We start from the raw sequence: 14,614 nt of genomic DNA on the forward strand, positions 1-14,614 counted from the left end.
CGCTGTCATCTAGCCAACCACTCGCCACCGGCAGTGACGTCATCAAGAGAAGTGCGAGCGAGAAGGTGGCTTCGGATTCAAAAAGCATTGTTGATTTCTAAAATGGTAAATTTGTAATGATATACATGTATATTGAGAAACCAACAAATATAGGTATAATAATAATAATAATAATGGTGTTGCTATACTACTACTGTACTACTTACGACTAATAGTATGATAATGATAATAATTGTAAAAAATAACAACATTATTATTAATAACAAGAATAAAAAACAATAATGGAAATGGTACAAATTGAATGAAATAAAATATTAAGTAGTATAAAGGTATCATCATTTCACAGATATCTGTTCTCATTATATCGATCATAAATTGAATTCTCTTATGATCTATAACTTATAAGACATTTTACTAGACTGAACAATATAGGCCTATACTTTTTCCCTTTTTTGTCTTGTTCTTAGTAAATAGTTTACAACCCTTTAGGAATTTTATTTGTCATATATTATGTATTGAAAAGGTGTAGTACCGATTCAAGCTTTATTTGCATATGTTTCATTACCTTTGTGTGTTCATTCATTAAATTGTATAAAATAGTGGCAATTTGTCTTTAATAAAACATTGTAATTTTTTTTTTCATGTGAAGTCAAAATTTCAAATGGATTGTAATATTGAAAATGATTTGTTATAATTGATTTATTTTCATGTGATGTTAACTCTAAAGAATAAAATATTGTATGAACTTTTTCAAATCACCGATTGAAATCAACTGTCCGGATACACAACCTGTCCGGGTATACTTTGACGTCGGTAAGTTTAGAATTATGCAATATTCATTTTTACAGGACAGAATTATGAAGAACGATATTTATCATGGCTTTAGTGCCTTCAAAACCGTTTAGCAGACTGGCAACCAAGGATGGGAAAGAGAAGAAGAGGAAGGCAGAAGAGATGATGGAGAGATGACCTAACACCATACATGGGAACGGCCGCTTGGACTAGGACAGCTAGAGACAGAAGAAAAAGGAAATGTTATGATGAGGGCTTTGTCTAACGTCTGGATGAAATATTGCCTGATAGATAGATAGTTAGATAGTCCCTTCTGGGTACAACCTTTTCGTTAAATCGGAAGGAAAGGGCGAGAGCGTTATTTTTGGTTCAACGTGAAGGGCTACAACCTCCCCCCCCCCCCTCAATAATAATACTTAGTTTTAGTTCCTAACCAAAGAGGATCTAGGACTCGTTTCACAAAGCCTTTTTTGAATGACAATTAACAAAATTCAGTGACGAATCTGTTAAAAACCAATCACAAGCAAGGATTTCAGTAGCTTATAACAAAAACTGTCATTTGTCACTGACGAAAAGTTTTGTGAAACGCCCCCCCCCCCGGATGTATAGGCAATATAAATACAGCGATCACAGGGTCTCTCTCGTCCATCAATCTATTTCTATATCTCCAACATAACTTAAGGAAGGAGGGGGGGGGGGGGGGTGAGGCCTACCTTTGAGTTTGTTTGTAGGCAAATTTTCGCTCCTCTACACTATACAGCAAGAACTCCGATCACATAAAGCTAGCCTCTCCTTTGTTTGCCTTTCTAGGCAATTGTCTAACTGCAATGATTGTGATGCTTTTTGAAAATGATTCCTTTTTAACAGGTTTTCAAATTATGAACACACGTGCGTTATCTAACTGCTTCTTGTTCATTGAAGCTTTGCGAAGAACTGCAGCAGGTACTAGGTGCATATATTTAGCTACACGTGTACCCAACTCTATAAATACGTGCGTTTGTTTCGTTTGTTATATACAAACGCGCATGGCAACGCGCATGAGTATACGCGTCATATTTTACGTCACAAAACCAAGTTATTATTAAAGGCAAGTGTTTGTGTTAACCTTAGATTAATCTAGCAAAATAGGATTTAAATATGAAACACAAAACAAAAAAAGGAAAGCCCCCCCCCCCTCTCCCCTCCCCCACGAAGAAGAACAAAATCCAAGTAATAATATTAATCATGAAAATAATAAAGAAATAAATAAAGAGAACACAAATATTTTATTATATGAAATAATAATCGCCGTCCGCCTGCCGGATGGAGGTTTTTGGGGGGCCTTTTTTTTTTTTTTTTTTTTTTTTTGGGGGGGGGGGGTTTCAGATTAAAAATAAATATTAAAAAATAAGAATATAAATGCAGACTTTTTAAAACTAACATCATTACGAAAACATTAATTAGTCTTCTTCTCCTTCTAATTTTCGATCCTACTTTTCTTCTTCTTCTTCTTCTTCTTCTTCTTCTTCTTCTTCTTCTTCTTCTTCTTCTTCTCCCTCTCCTCATTCTCCCTCTTCTCCTTCTCAATCTCCTTCTTCTTCTTCTTCTTCTTCTTCTTCTTCTTCTTCTTCTTCTTCTTCTTCTTCTTCTTCTTTTCATCTTCTTTTTTTTCTTTCACTGTCTTTGAATAAACGTAGCGGTCGAGAAGTTTTACGTGGAAGTGAAAACGTAAACAACGCGACGAGACAGCTTTCAAGTTGACCATTAATTGTTCGCGGAAATGTCTGACTGGGATTGGAATTCTCGAAAAGCTGGTATGGTGTATTACCTTTCTGGAAATCTTTCCATAATATTTTCATTGATGTGAGGTTGATTTCTATGCCTAGACATGGATTTCCAATGAAAACCGTGTTCAAACTGAACGTTCTGTATAATATACGTGTCCCATGTATTAACTTTCGCGTTAGATATTGTGGGGTTATTCCCTCTCCTGCACACACATAATGACATAGTCTAGTCTACATGTAGGCCTAGCTGCATTACTATCCTGGCTGTGTATTAAAAGCTGTGCTATTGATCCTCAACATTTCAAACACCACTGTACAAAACTCAACTGATTTCAATAAAAATCGGGGGGCGCTTGTTCAGAAACGTATCCAAAATTTGACCCTAACTCCGGCATGGATAAGGTAGACCTAAATAGACCTATTTAAATTATTATTTATTAAATGTCCAAATAAAGATCATGAGCTAAAAGTTGTTATGTTTATCACCTGTTTCGTGTCAATGTTTTTGTTATTTTTAGAGTATTTTTTGGAAAAACAATATTAGTATACAATTTTTCTCAGGTTCCACAGCAAACCGCTGCACAATACAAGTGCATATCGATGGTGGGTTGCGGGTGGGCGCGCGCGTCTGTGTGAAGTTATCTACTGTAATGATAGACCATTCCCTGGAATTATCCTTCCATTATCCTTCCATAATACTTAGAATTGACCTAGTTTATATTTGTTGATTGACAGGTGGACAAGGTGGTGGCAAGATGAGTACAGAAGACATGCTAGAGGGCGAGAATGACCGGATGACCCTTGGTCTAGCGGCCAAGGTCTCCACATTAAAATCTGTAAGTAGTAATCCTCCATTTATAGCCCAGTCGCCCGACAGCGCAATTCTTTTTTTACACGCTAGCCTGGCCATTTCTGTGATAAATACCATGGAAGCGACTGATATTAAAGTCAAGCAGCCTACATGCGAGGTGCATCATACACATGTACATCATGCATGACAATCATCAGATGAAGACCTAGCTGGCCCTTGTAAATGAGACGGCCATCGCAGCCATCGGGCGATGGAATTCAAGAAATTAGTTTAATTTAATTTAATTTTGGACCTTAAAATTAATCTTGATCGACGAACGATTCTTAGCAATCACCCAAATCCACTACGTGCATGCCTATGTGTATGCTTTCCCACCATGGCACGTTTACGAGTATTCCGGCAAAACTGGCCAGGCTAGCGTGTACCAAAAAATTGCGGCGCCCGGCATGCAAAGCTGAGCAGGTTCTCTTGGGAAATCTGACACTGTTCTTGTTCAGGTGTTTACCTAATAATAGGTGTTCTCAATCACCAGGATTAGCCTTCAATTTCATGGCAAACAGGCCTTCAATGTAAAGACTTGCATTGTCCTGTATGGTTTACTTTTCACTCAGTGACTCACCCAAAGAATACGTGGTATTACTTGATAGGCCTGTGGGTTTGCTGTGTGCAGACTTGTACACACATTAATGGTATTTCCACCTGGTCTGGTTTCAGCAAAGTATATCCTTGTGTGTATGGATTCTGATGACCTTCTCCCTTAAAGGGATCCGGTAACTTTGTCTCAGATTCTGAAACAAATTCTGAAACAAATTCTTGGATTTAGCTCATTCTCCAATGATAATTATAAACCTTTAGGTCAGTCAGGAACCCCATGACTTTTACAAGCCGATCGCCTGTCTGATTATCAAGATATTTATGATTGCAAATCGAAACCAAATTTTGCGTTTGCCTAATGGCTTTCATATCACTACAGTCCATTGGGGAAAATGAGTATGATAAAACCGGTCACTCAAAATGTTTTACTTTTTTTAGGCACTTCTTGCTCAATCTTTGTCTATGTATCTCTTTAAATGGGTAAGGTCACCCTGATATTAAGGTGGTTTGAACAAAAAGCAGAAAAATAAGAGTATTAAATGAGTGAAAGTTTGTGCAATATCCAATAAAATTCACAAAGAAAAGAAAATTTTATTTGAAGAAAGAAAAGAAAGAAAAAAAAATTATATTTAGGTTGAATGTTTAATAGCAAATCTTCTGATGTGCGAATGTACATTTTTTAATGTTTTTTTAGTACAGAGCAAATGGGAGGGGACATCGCAAGATACGTCACAGAGCTGCAAATTTGTGTTAGATTAATCGCACCTTCAAAAAATAATAACTTTCTAATTTGTTATTCGGATATTGCACAAACTTACACTTACTTGTTTCTTTTTTTTTTTGCTTCTGTTAAAACCAACTTAATATCAGGGTGGACTTACCTTTTAATGATTATTTTTTCTTTGTTTGAACTTTGATATTAGTTTCTTTCTCTCTTTTTTTTTCTTTCTTTCAGATTGCTAAGGATATGGAGAATGAGGCAAACGACCAAAATGTGTATTTAGATGGAATGGTAAGAAAACTACAGTATCTGAATGATAATAAAAAAGACAAGAATAATGATTATCGTCTTGATGATAGTAATGAGAATATTAATGTTGATAACTTAGGGATGTGGTACCTTTGTCTCACATGCTCAAACAAAATCCTTGATTTAGCTCATGCTGCAATAATAATTATAAACCTTTCGGTCAGTCAGGAACCCCATGACTTTTACAAGCCCATCGCCCGTCTGATTATCAAGATATATATGATTGGAAATCAAAATTTCCCAAAAAACTTTTCCTTACTTTTCTTATCGCACTACAGTCTATTGGGGAAAATGAGTATGGTAAAACCAGCGACTCAAAGTTTGGTGGTGGGATGTGTAGACAAGTGAATGATAATGATGATGGTACATGGAAATCATATTCTGAAAATAGTACTCCTGGGGGGTGTTTCACAAAGATCCTAAGTAGAACTTAATTCTAAGTTAGACTTAAAAACTATGGAGAGCCATTTGTAGTCTTAAAATAAAATATATTCATAAGCAGAAATTCAAGTATTTTAGACTTAAATTCCACATCAAGAACATGAAATCTCCCATGATAATAGAAATTATGAATGATTTAAATCAACATTTTATGCCTTTAGAAATAATTTTTACAAATATTTTCAATGATGCTAATGGCTTTCCATAATTTTTAAGTCCAACTTAAGAGATAAGTTCAACTTAGGATCTTTGTGAAACACCCCCCTGATGATTGTAGTAACAAATATGTTTCTTTACAAAAACAAATAGCCAACAAATGATAAAAGTAATCATTATGATGGTAATTTTGTTAAAATAATGTTGGTTATCTTTCTTAGCTTAGAGTTCTAAGGAGAACTATAGTGCCGATTGGAGAGGATGGGTGGCCAGAGTCCTTTTCAGGACTCCTCAATCCTCCCTCTCTCTCTCATGGTGCATCCACAAGTCTACTGTATAGTGTAAATCAGATAGTTGGGCAGGTAGTGATATGAAGAACACAAGCAACAAAAAAAAAAAAAAAAGAGAAGGCAAATATATAATAGTTGACAATCCCCTTTTCCTTTTCCAGTGATTAACACTACTCACAATGAAACAGAAGCCCAGGGGGGTGTTTCACAAAGATTCAAAGTTGAACTTAGCTCAAAGTTGGACTTAAAAATTATGGAGAGCCATTTGTAGCCTTAAAATAAAGTATATTGTTTCATTGTTGATATTATGGTATTTATAACTCATATGTGGAAACAAAAGTTGACTCTTCAATTTATTTCCATAAGTCATAAGAACCCTGAAAGGAGTTAATCTTTCTAACAAAAAATGCCTTTGCACACATATTCACACCTTGTACCTTGCACTACTTTTCCCTTTCTTTCTATCTCAGCACGATGATTTCTCCAGCTCTGAAGGCCTCCTCAGTGGCACGGTCAAGCGACTGGACGGTATGTTCTCCTCGGGCCGCGGCAATCGCAAACTCATGTGCTACATGATCCTTGGACTCGTTATATTCTTTGTATTTGCATATCTATTGTTATCAAGAGTAACGGGTCACTGACAACTGCTTTACATGGATTGTGTAGTGGACACTGGAAAAAAAGACAATCGTTGCACGTTGGTGGTCAATTTGGGTTGGATGCCGATGAGGCGTGAATTTAACACAGGCTCACCATCAAGTGACAAAGTTACTCAGATTTAGTGCTAATTGCAGCTACTGCCAGCTAGCATTCTTCAGTGTCTTCGATCAGCCTCTGTTCCCTCACTCAATGATAACATACACGATTCACTGTCTTTAGAAGGCTCTTTAAAGCCCACTGTACTACTTATAGCTACTTGCGCCCTCTATATAGCAAACAATGCCCAGTCGGTGACCATTGGTCCCCCATGATCCCCTTTTTCTTAAGTTAATTGAGAGCTGATTTGATGGGATAACCACCTGTCAGTGACATTGCAGGGAGGTCTACTCCCCCTGGCCAAACCAGTACAGACGGGCTTTAATAGATGCTCCTCAGCCTTCATCTCTTACATTCTCCCTGATAAGGGACCCACCTCGTAGCTGTTTTTTAGTGGCGTTTATCTGGAAGTCCAGCTAGCATGATGTATAAGATGTAAGGCTGTAACTCTCATCAGTGAGACTTGACCATCATGAATTGATGGCCTGTGAATGGATGCTGATGCACTGACCATTCAGACGAGACTGTGATCAAAGCTTCAGAGGTTTTCGGCCCACTCTGGACGAAGGATGTCCCAGCTCAAATGTACATATTTAACTCAAATGCCCTGTTGGAAGTGAAAAATGAAATACAGTGTAGATAAATTATGTATGTTAACAGAAAGCTTATAAAATATAAGCCATAGATGGCAATGATATTAATTGTATGCTATTTAAGGGTCTGTCAGAGTTCTAAGTCTTCTTCTTCAAGGTTCAAGCTCTATGAGCTTTAAAAGCTTCTAGAAGAAATTCTCTTCTCTCTCTCTGTCTCTCTCTCTCTCTCTCTGTCTCTCTCTCTTTCTCCCTCTTCCTGTCCACTCCTTTTGTTTGGTTTTCTTCTTTATCTTTTATTCCTCCCCCTCTCTCACCTTTTCTCAGACTTGCAATTATAAGTTTGTTCAACTATGAGCAGGCGCGGATCCAGGATTTTGTAAAAGAGGGGTCCAACAAAAAAAGGTATTCACCTTCATAAAAAGGGTGCATATAATTATTGGGACTTGTGCATGTACTTTCGCAGAAAGAGTGTGTAGAATCTATAGATCTCTATATTATCTTACATTTATACTTCATTTGCATGAACCAATTACTTTGACATGGCTATTATCTGTATTTTGTCAAGCTTTGCTGTATTAAAGGCATCGTTTAACAATGTTAAATCTGAGATGCACGGTTCTACATGTTATCAATGTCTGTGATATGATGTAATATTGTTTTACTATTGTTTTACTATACTCGTTCCCCCTAATAGACTGTAGTGTTATGAAAACCATTAGGCAAACGCAAAATTTGGTTTTGATTTCCAATCATAAATATCTTGATAATCAGACAGGGGATCGGCTTGTAAAAGTCATGGGGTTCCTGACTGACCTAAAGGTTAATAATTATTGCAGCATGAACCAAATCAAGGATTTTGTTTCAGAATCTGAGACAAAGTTACCGGATCCCTTTAAAGTCATGCTCATATTTATTAACCCGTTCCTTCCGAAATTATTTAGCCTGATAGCCACCCCACAAACGAGATTAAAAATCGAAAACTCGACTCCTTCGCTGCCGTACAATACCGTGCGACTGTTCAGCGCGCGGAACAATGCGTGTGCGTTGAAGCGACCTAAAGCCTGGCCAGTCGCTTCGACGAGCAGGAACTTAGCGCATGCGCAGATCATTTGGCAATCTGCCGTGCTCTAAGTTCTTTCAGCTCTTCCGTACTGTAGGTTGTTTTTCTTCGTTATCTTTTTTTCCTCTTCTACCTACTTATTTTGTTCTTCTTTTTTCTCCTCCGTATCTATTTTTTTCCTTGTCACTCTTATCCCTCCTCCTTCTTCTTCTTTTTCCTTCTTCCTATACTCTTTTTTTATTTTGATACTCGATTTTATGAGAAAATACACAGTATATAAAAAGTAAACTATTTCAATGTAAGTTTCTGTTGCATCAAATTTAATTGAAATAGTTTATCAGCCAAAATTGACTGTTATAATTTACGTCTGACAATATAATGTAGCGAAAATATGTAAACATGATCAAATGAAACTCAAGAAGAATCCAGAACGGGGGGGGGGGGGAGGGGGGAGGTGAAAGGAGAGCCAAAATAGCATACTAATAAATACAGTACAGACTATATAACGATGCGCCCAACTTTCTCTCTCTCTCTCTCTCTCTCACTCTATAAAAACCGTTCATTATACTTTATCTCTCTCATACTGTTTTCTGTTCCACGATTTCCGAAAGCACGTTTCGACATATAAATAAGAATTGTTAAAAGTAAGAGTTTGGATATAAAAATATCTCTTATGCAAAAAATAATATGACACAATCTTTTTTGACAGAACTAATATACGTCGGACGAAGGAAATAACTCCTTGGTCGGACATTATACTTTAGCGAATTTTGTTTATTTTTTTTAATTTGTTTTAAAGAACTAAAGAAACATTCTGAATGGGGGGGGGGGGGGTGATCAGATAGACAACTATTATAATTACAGTACAGACTACGTCCAACGTTCTATCTCTCTCTCTCTATCTGTCAATGTTGTTCCGCCATTTGCTTGTATGCCGGCATCATTCCTTCTTTGATGATGATGATGATGAAAACATACATCTTAAATACTAGGGAAAAAAATAGAGAACGAGCGGCTGATAATGTCAAAATGAATATCACTGTACACAAATTATAGAAAGTAAAAGTTTTGATTTTGAATGTAAGTCTCTGTTGCATCAAAATAAAATGAAACGTTCATTATATCGACGGAAATAATATACATCAGACATTATACTTTACCACAAAAGGGTCATCTAGAAGTAGGTGGATAACATTATAAGAGAAAGAAGAGAAAGAATGAAACTTTCTCTTTCAAAAACAGAAGAATAATGGAGAGGGAGACAAGGACACATACACAATAAATAAATATAAACAAGATAGGATTCTAGAGCGGAAAATGATATAGGGGAAACAAAATAGTTCGGAAGTATTGCCTAGAGAGCAAAATAATTATTCTGTTTTATTTACTAATGTAAAGCGCTTTGATCATGTTTTATGTAAAGGCGCTATATAATATCAATATGTATGAATATATTGGCAAATTTTGACAATTATAGTTTGTAAGTATGAATTGACAAAGTACGTACAAATACAAATGACACAGAAATGTCTGCAAGTATTTGGGACCTATATAGAATATGTGAAAAGAGCTTTATCTTTGTCTTTGGCCCATGATCCCACAACTTAGTTACGTAAGAGGAACAAAGAACGTTGACGGATGTAAAGGTTGTTGTCATGGTTATAAACCCCAACAATAGAAGAGCGGAAGTAAGGTAAGGGTATAATTGAATGACAATGACCTGGCTTACAGCATTGATGATCCTACATGTATAACCCTGGTTATTTTGTGTGTGTTTTTTTTGGGGGGGGGGGAGTGGGGTCTTGTTGTTTTTGCAATCATTCAAAGATAATATCAATCATACAAGATAAAGGAATGAACAAGAATATATGATATGCTAAAATGTAACAGACAAAAAGATGATGAGAAATGATTGTTTCTATCTCTTTTTTTTCTCTTTTTCACTCTCTTTATGTGTCTCTCTCTCTCTCTTTCCTCTCTCTATCTCTCTCTCTCTCTCTCTCTCTCTCTCAAACTCTCCACTTTCTCCCTCTCTCTCCGTCTGTCTCTCTGTCTATCTGCCAATGTTGTTCCGCCATTTGCTTGTATGCCGGCACCATTCCTTCTTTGAGATTAATTATTATAACATAAAATTATCCCTGATGATGTACATTATTATACCTTATATTTATTATAGGGAGCGAAAAAGAAAACGAGCGGCTGATAATGTCAAAATGAGAAGAATATTACTGTACGATATTTATACAAAATAAAAACTTTGAATGTAAATCTCTGTTGCATCAAACTGATATAAACAAATTGTTATTATGCTATATTGACGGTACTATTATCCGTCGGACATTGTGCTCTAGCCAAAAGATATAAACAAACAAAAAAGAGAAAAACTAAAGAAAAAATCTGAGGTTTGTGGGGGGGGGGGGGGTAGTCGGTGAGAAAAATATCATAATAATAAATACAGAACAGACTACGTCAAACTTTCTATCTATTCTGCCCCCGCCCACCCTCCTCTCTCTCTCCCTCTCTCTCTCTCCCTCTCGCTGTCTCTCTCTCTATCTCTCTTTCTACGTTGTTTTCCATCTTCATCTTTCATGATGTTGTCTACTATTCCGCCATTTACTTGCATGCCGGCATCATCCTTTCCTTGAGATTAATTATTATAACATATCCCTGATGTTATACGTCAGACATAATACTTTAGCGAAAAGAAATAATCAAACAAAAAAAGAAACGTACACAAAAGAAAAACAATCAGAGCTGGGGGGGGGGGGGGGATCGGAGATAACTTTCTATCTCCCCCTCTTTCTCAAATAATTTATATTTCCTCTCACATATACCTTAGTATAGGGAACGCTATAGAGAGTGAGCGGCTGATAAAGTCGAAATGAGAAGAATATTACTGTCCAATACTTATAAAAGTAAAACTTTTGAATGTAAATCTATGTTACATCAAACTGCTATACAAAAATGTTTATTATGCTATATTGACGTTACTATACGTCAGACATCATACTTTAGCCAGGAAATATAAACAAACAAAAAGAGAGACAAACTAAATAATAAATCTGAGCTTTGAGGGGGGGGGGGGGGGGTCGGTGATACAAAATGTCATAATGATAAATCCAGCATACACCTGATCAAAACTCGTTTTCGGAGACTAAATCGAGTACAACCTCGCGATCTTGCTTTAGACTTATAATACTGCTTGTTGTTGTTGACAATAGAGAGCTGACCTTTGGATTTTCCTTTCATGTGCAGTGAAGTGCATTGTTCCGCGCGTGCCGCGTGCCGTTATAGGCTTTGGCTTTGCGCTGCTCCCAATTGAAATACCAGCAGTATTGGTATTCTGTGCATGGAAGGTCTCAGCGAAAGTCAATATCTGTGGGACAGACATCGCGGAGCTCCAATACGCTGCTGTACGAATTTCATGTGAGAGAAAACTTGACATGCTTATGAAAAAGTACAAATATAATGAGTAATATTAAAGTAAACAAAACAGGAGTAATGGATAATGATAGCATATACTTTGGATAAACCCTCACATCCACTAGTTTAGTGAATTAATGGCAGGGAAAGGCAATTTTAGGCTTGTAAAGACGTCGTCTACCTGCCTATTATGGGAACCTGGTATACCAGGTTCCCGTCTGTGAGTAGGCTCCACGGGAGCCTGGTATACCAGGTTCCCGGAAGGAACGGGTTAACTGTGAATTGATGGTCTGTTTGGGTAATATCACCATCAGCATGGTTCTTTGCTTACATGTAAGCTGAAACAATATATCCTTTTTTATTTTCTTAGGAAAGCATGGACATAATTTGCATTACTCGACTCTATCTTGACAGTGGTGGTGCTAGCCATTAGCAGTTAGTAACAATCATAGATAGTCTTACTCTTCTTTGACACTTAAAGATAAAGTTGAGTTCTGGTCATGTGATTGCATTGTAAAAGAAATGATGTGGAATCGATCAGAAAAGTTGATCATATAGCATATAAGTAATTAATTATGTGTGTGTACTGCAAGGTTCTGGAGTCATCCAAATGATAAGAAAATTTGGCCCAGTCTTGGTAAAGTAACAAGCACTGTACACAGAAAGATTCACATGGGACTACACAAACCTGTGGCATACAAAATCGGGCCTCATTTTGTTTAGCTTTTGTCATTTTTAGAATATGAAAGCATTTGAAGAGCCATGCTTTTCAAGAAACATTTTTTTCTCTGATGTTCTTCCACACTTGCATAATAACAATGATAACACTCACAAATTATTTGTCACCTCTCCCCAGAACTCAACCTTCTCTTTAAAAACAGATACATGAAATTTCAAACTGTCTTATTCTCTCAAGTCTCTGACTACTTCAAATAGAGCAGCTACACCACAGGGCCCTGTATCATAAAACCTGTTATCAATAACAAATGCTACATTTCTATCACAATTCTGCTCTCAGCCAATCACTGTTACCGTTACTTGTTTGTGATAAGTTTTTTTAAACGGGGCCCAGAACTGATGATTTGCTGTCTCTGTATAATGTACAGTAATATGTCCCTGACTTTCTATGTCTTCGATGATCAGCTGTATGCTTTACCAATAGCTCACACAACTTTCAAGCAGGTTTTAAAAGTGTGATTTGTCTTATTCACTGAGAATTTACTCTGCACAAACGGTTTTAGCTTTCCATCCACATGTGGTGCCGGTGGCCATATTTTCTTTTCAAATTTTCAAGTTTAGTCCCCCCCCCCCCCCCCCTCCCCGGGTCATCAATTGGAATATCATTCATAAACTTTAAAACGTTAGGTTCCCCCTTTCTTTTTCTTTTTTGAGGGAAGGGGGGGGGGTGATACCTGCTACCCCTTAAACACCTTAAAATATGGAAAGCTCCAAAAAAGGCTGGCAAGATTCATAAAATCATCATATTCCAAGGATAAATATCCACCAGCTAAAATTTGCCTACCCGTTTGTCATCTGCCACTGCATACATGGTTTCTAGGGGGAGGGGGGGGGGGGGTGACTGGAATACAAAGGTCATCCTGCACAAAAGTTTGACCAGATTGTTTTAGAGGGGGGGGGGGGTGCTTTTTTCATATTTCTTAGTTTATTATCCTTGAATCTTCTTATTTTTGTTACTTGTATAAATACATAATACACTTTAAAAGGGTTTATGAAAAAATGTCATATTATATCTATTTTACTGTGATTATTAAGACACTTTGAAATGATTTATGAAAATAATGTTCATATTATATTTATTTTTGGGAACCTACAAAACCAAGCTATGCTTTCCAGTAGGTTCCTCTTTCATTTCATGATTTCGAACCTACTTTGACAACTCTGTTCTTTATTGTGCAAACAATTGACATGTTAATGTAATAAAATTCGAATCTATCAATCATAAAGACATTAACAAAAAAACGTAGCATTTGTGGCTTGGGTACGTGTTTTGTATGTTTGTTGGATATTCTCTCAAATTTGTTATGAGGTTTATTGGGAAAGCTTGAGATGAACATTATTAGTGATGATGACGATGATTGTTTTACCCGATTGTTAAAGAAACCATGTATATGTAAACAACCAAGAAGAGAGTGTTGTAGGTCATACAGAGAAGGGTGAGATGTAAGAAATAGAGCTTCCTTGTATATTGTGTGTTTTCCTAAGTGCCATAATATTAAAGCCCCACTGTACTACTTAAAGCTACTTGCGCCCTCTATATAGGAAACAATGCCTAATCGGTGTATGTTGGTCCCCCGTGATCATCTCTGTCTTATATTAATTGAGAGCTGATTTGATGAGATAACCACCTGCCAGTGACCTGCAGATTCAGATTTTATTGTCCACGATTTTATTGTACAGGGAGGTCCAATCTCCCCTGGCCAAATTACTACAGACGGGCTCGAAGTCTCACAAAAGGAGTCGCTCTTGAAATGACCTCATATTTGAAAATACTTCTAAATTCGGATGCAAGTAGGCTTGTTGGTTAATTTCCAAACACTATCATTACACGGCTCTTTTAGTACATACATTTAATTAACTTTTTCCAATGACATCTTAAGCAGGTTTCTTTACCATAAATCACATTTACGAGTACTCTCGAAACTTGAGATCTCGAAATCTGGAATCAGATAAAGAAAGCCGCAATAACAAAACCAAAACGAAACACCGAGACTTTGGAATAAGTTCGTGATAAGAAGTGACATGGGACACACAAATTAGCTGAACTATACGTATACATCTACATGTTTTGATCAGCACATATTATTAAGGTAGGCCTTATATACATGTACCTTTCTTGTGATAGGTATGATATGCCGCAAATAAAGTAGTAAATTAATGAAGT

General features: G+C 36.7%; 1 protein-coding gene across 1 annotated transcript; it reads left to right on the forward strand.

Annotated features, from left to right (window-relative positions):
• Window positions 1-2,472: 2,472 nt before the first annotated feature.
• On the forward strand, window positions 2,473-7,857 carry LOC578150 (BET1-like protein). Its single transcript, XM_003728466.3, has 4 exons — window positions 2,473-2,585; window positions 3,294-3,394; window positions 4,919-4,975; window positions 6,351-7,857. The coding sequence occupies exons 1-4, from the start codon at window positions 2,552-2,554 to the stop codon at window positions 6,519-6,521; spliced, it is 363 nt and encodes a 120-aa protein (XP_003728514.1). The 5' UTR covers window positions 2,473-2,551; the 3' UTR covers window positions 6,522-7,857.
• The last annotated feature ends 6,757 nt before the right edge of the window (window positions 7,858-14,614 follow it).

This window comes from Strongylocentrotus purpuratus, unplaced genomic scaffold (assembly GCF_000002235.5).
Source record: "Strongylocentrotus purpuratus isolate Spur 01 unplaced genomic scaffold, Spur_5.0 spur5_scaffold_20, whole genome shotgun sequence".
Classification (NCBI taxonomy): domain Eukaryota; kingdom Metazoa; phylum Echinodermata; class Echinoidea; order Camarodonta; family Strongylocentrotidae; genus Strongylocentrotus; species Strongylocentrotus purpuratus.

What these genes read in the sequence shown, in the direction of transcription:
- LOC578150 (XM_003728466.3), top strand. Translation starts at nt 2,552, where the DNA reads ATGTCTGACTGGGATTGGAATTCTCGAAAAGCTG. An exon ending in TTGGAATTCTCGAAAAGCTG is followed by an intron (nt 2,586 to 3,293) that starts GTATGGTGTATT and finishes GTTGATTGACAG; the next exon opens with GTGGACAAGGTGGTGGCAAG. An exon ending in AGGTCTCCACATTAAAATCT is followed by an intron (nt 3,395 to 4,918) that starts GTAAGTAGTAAT and finishes TCTTTCTTTCAG; the next exon opens with ATTGCTAAGGATATGGAGAA.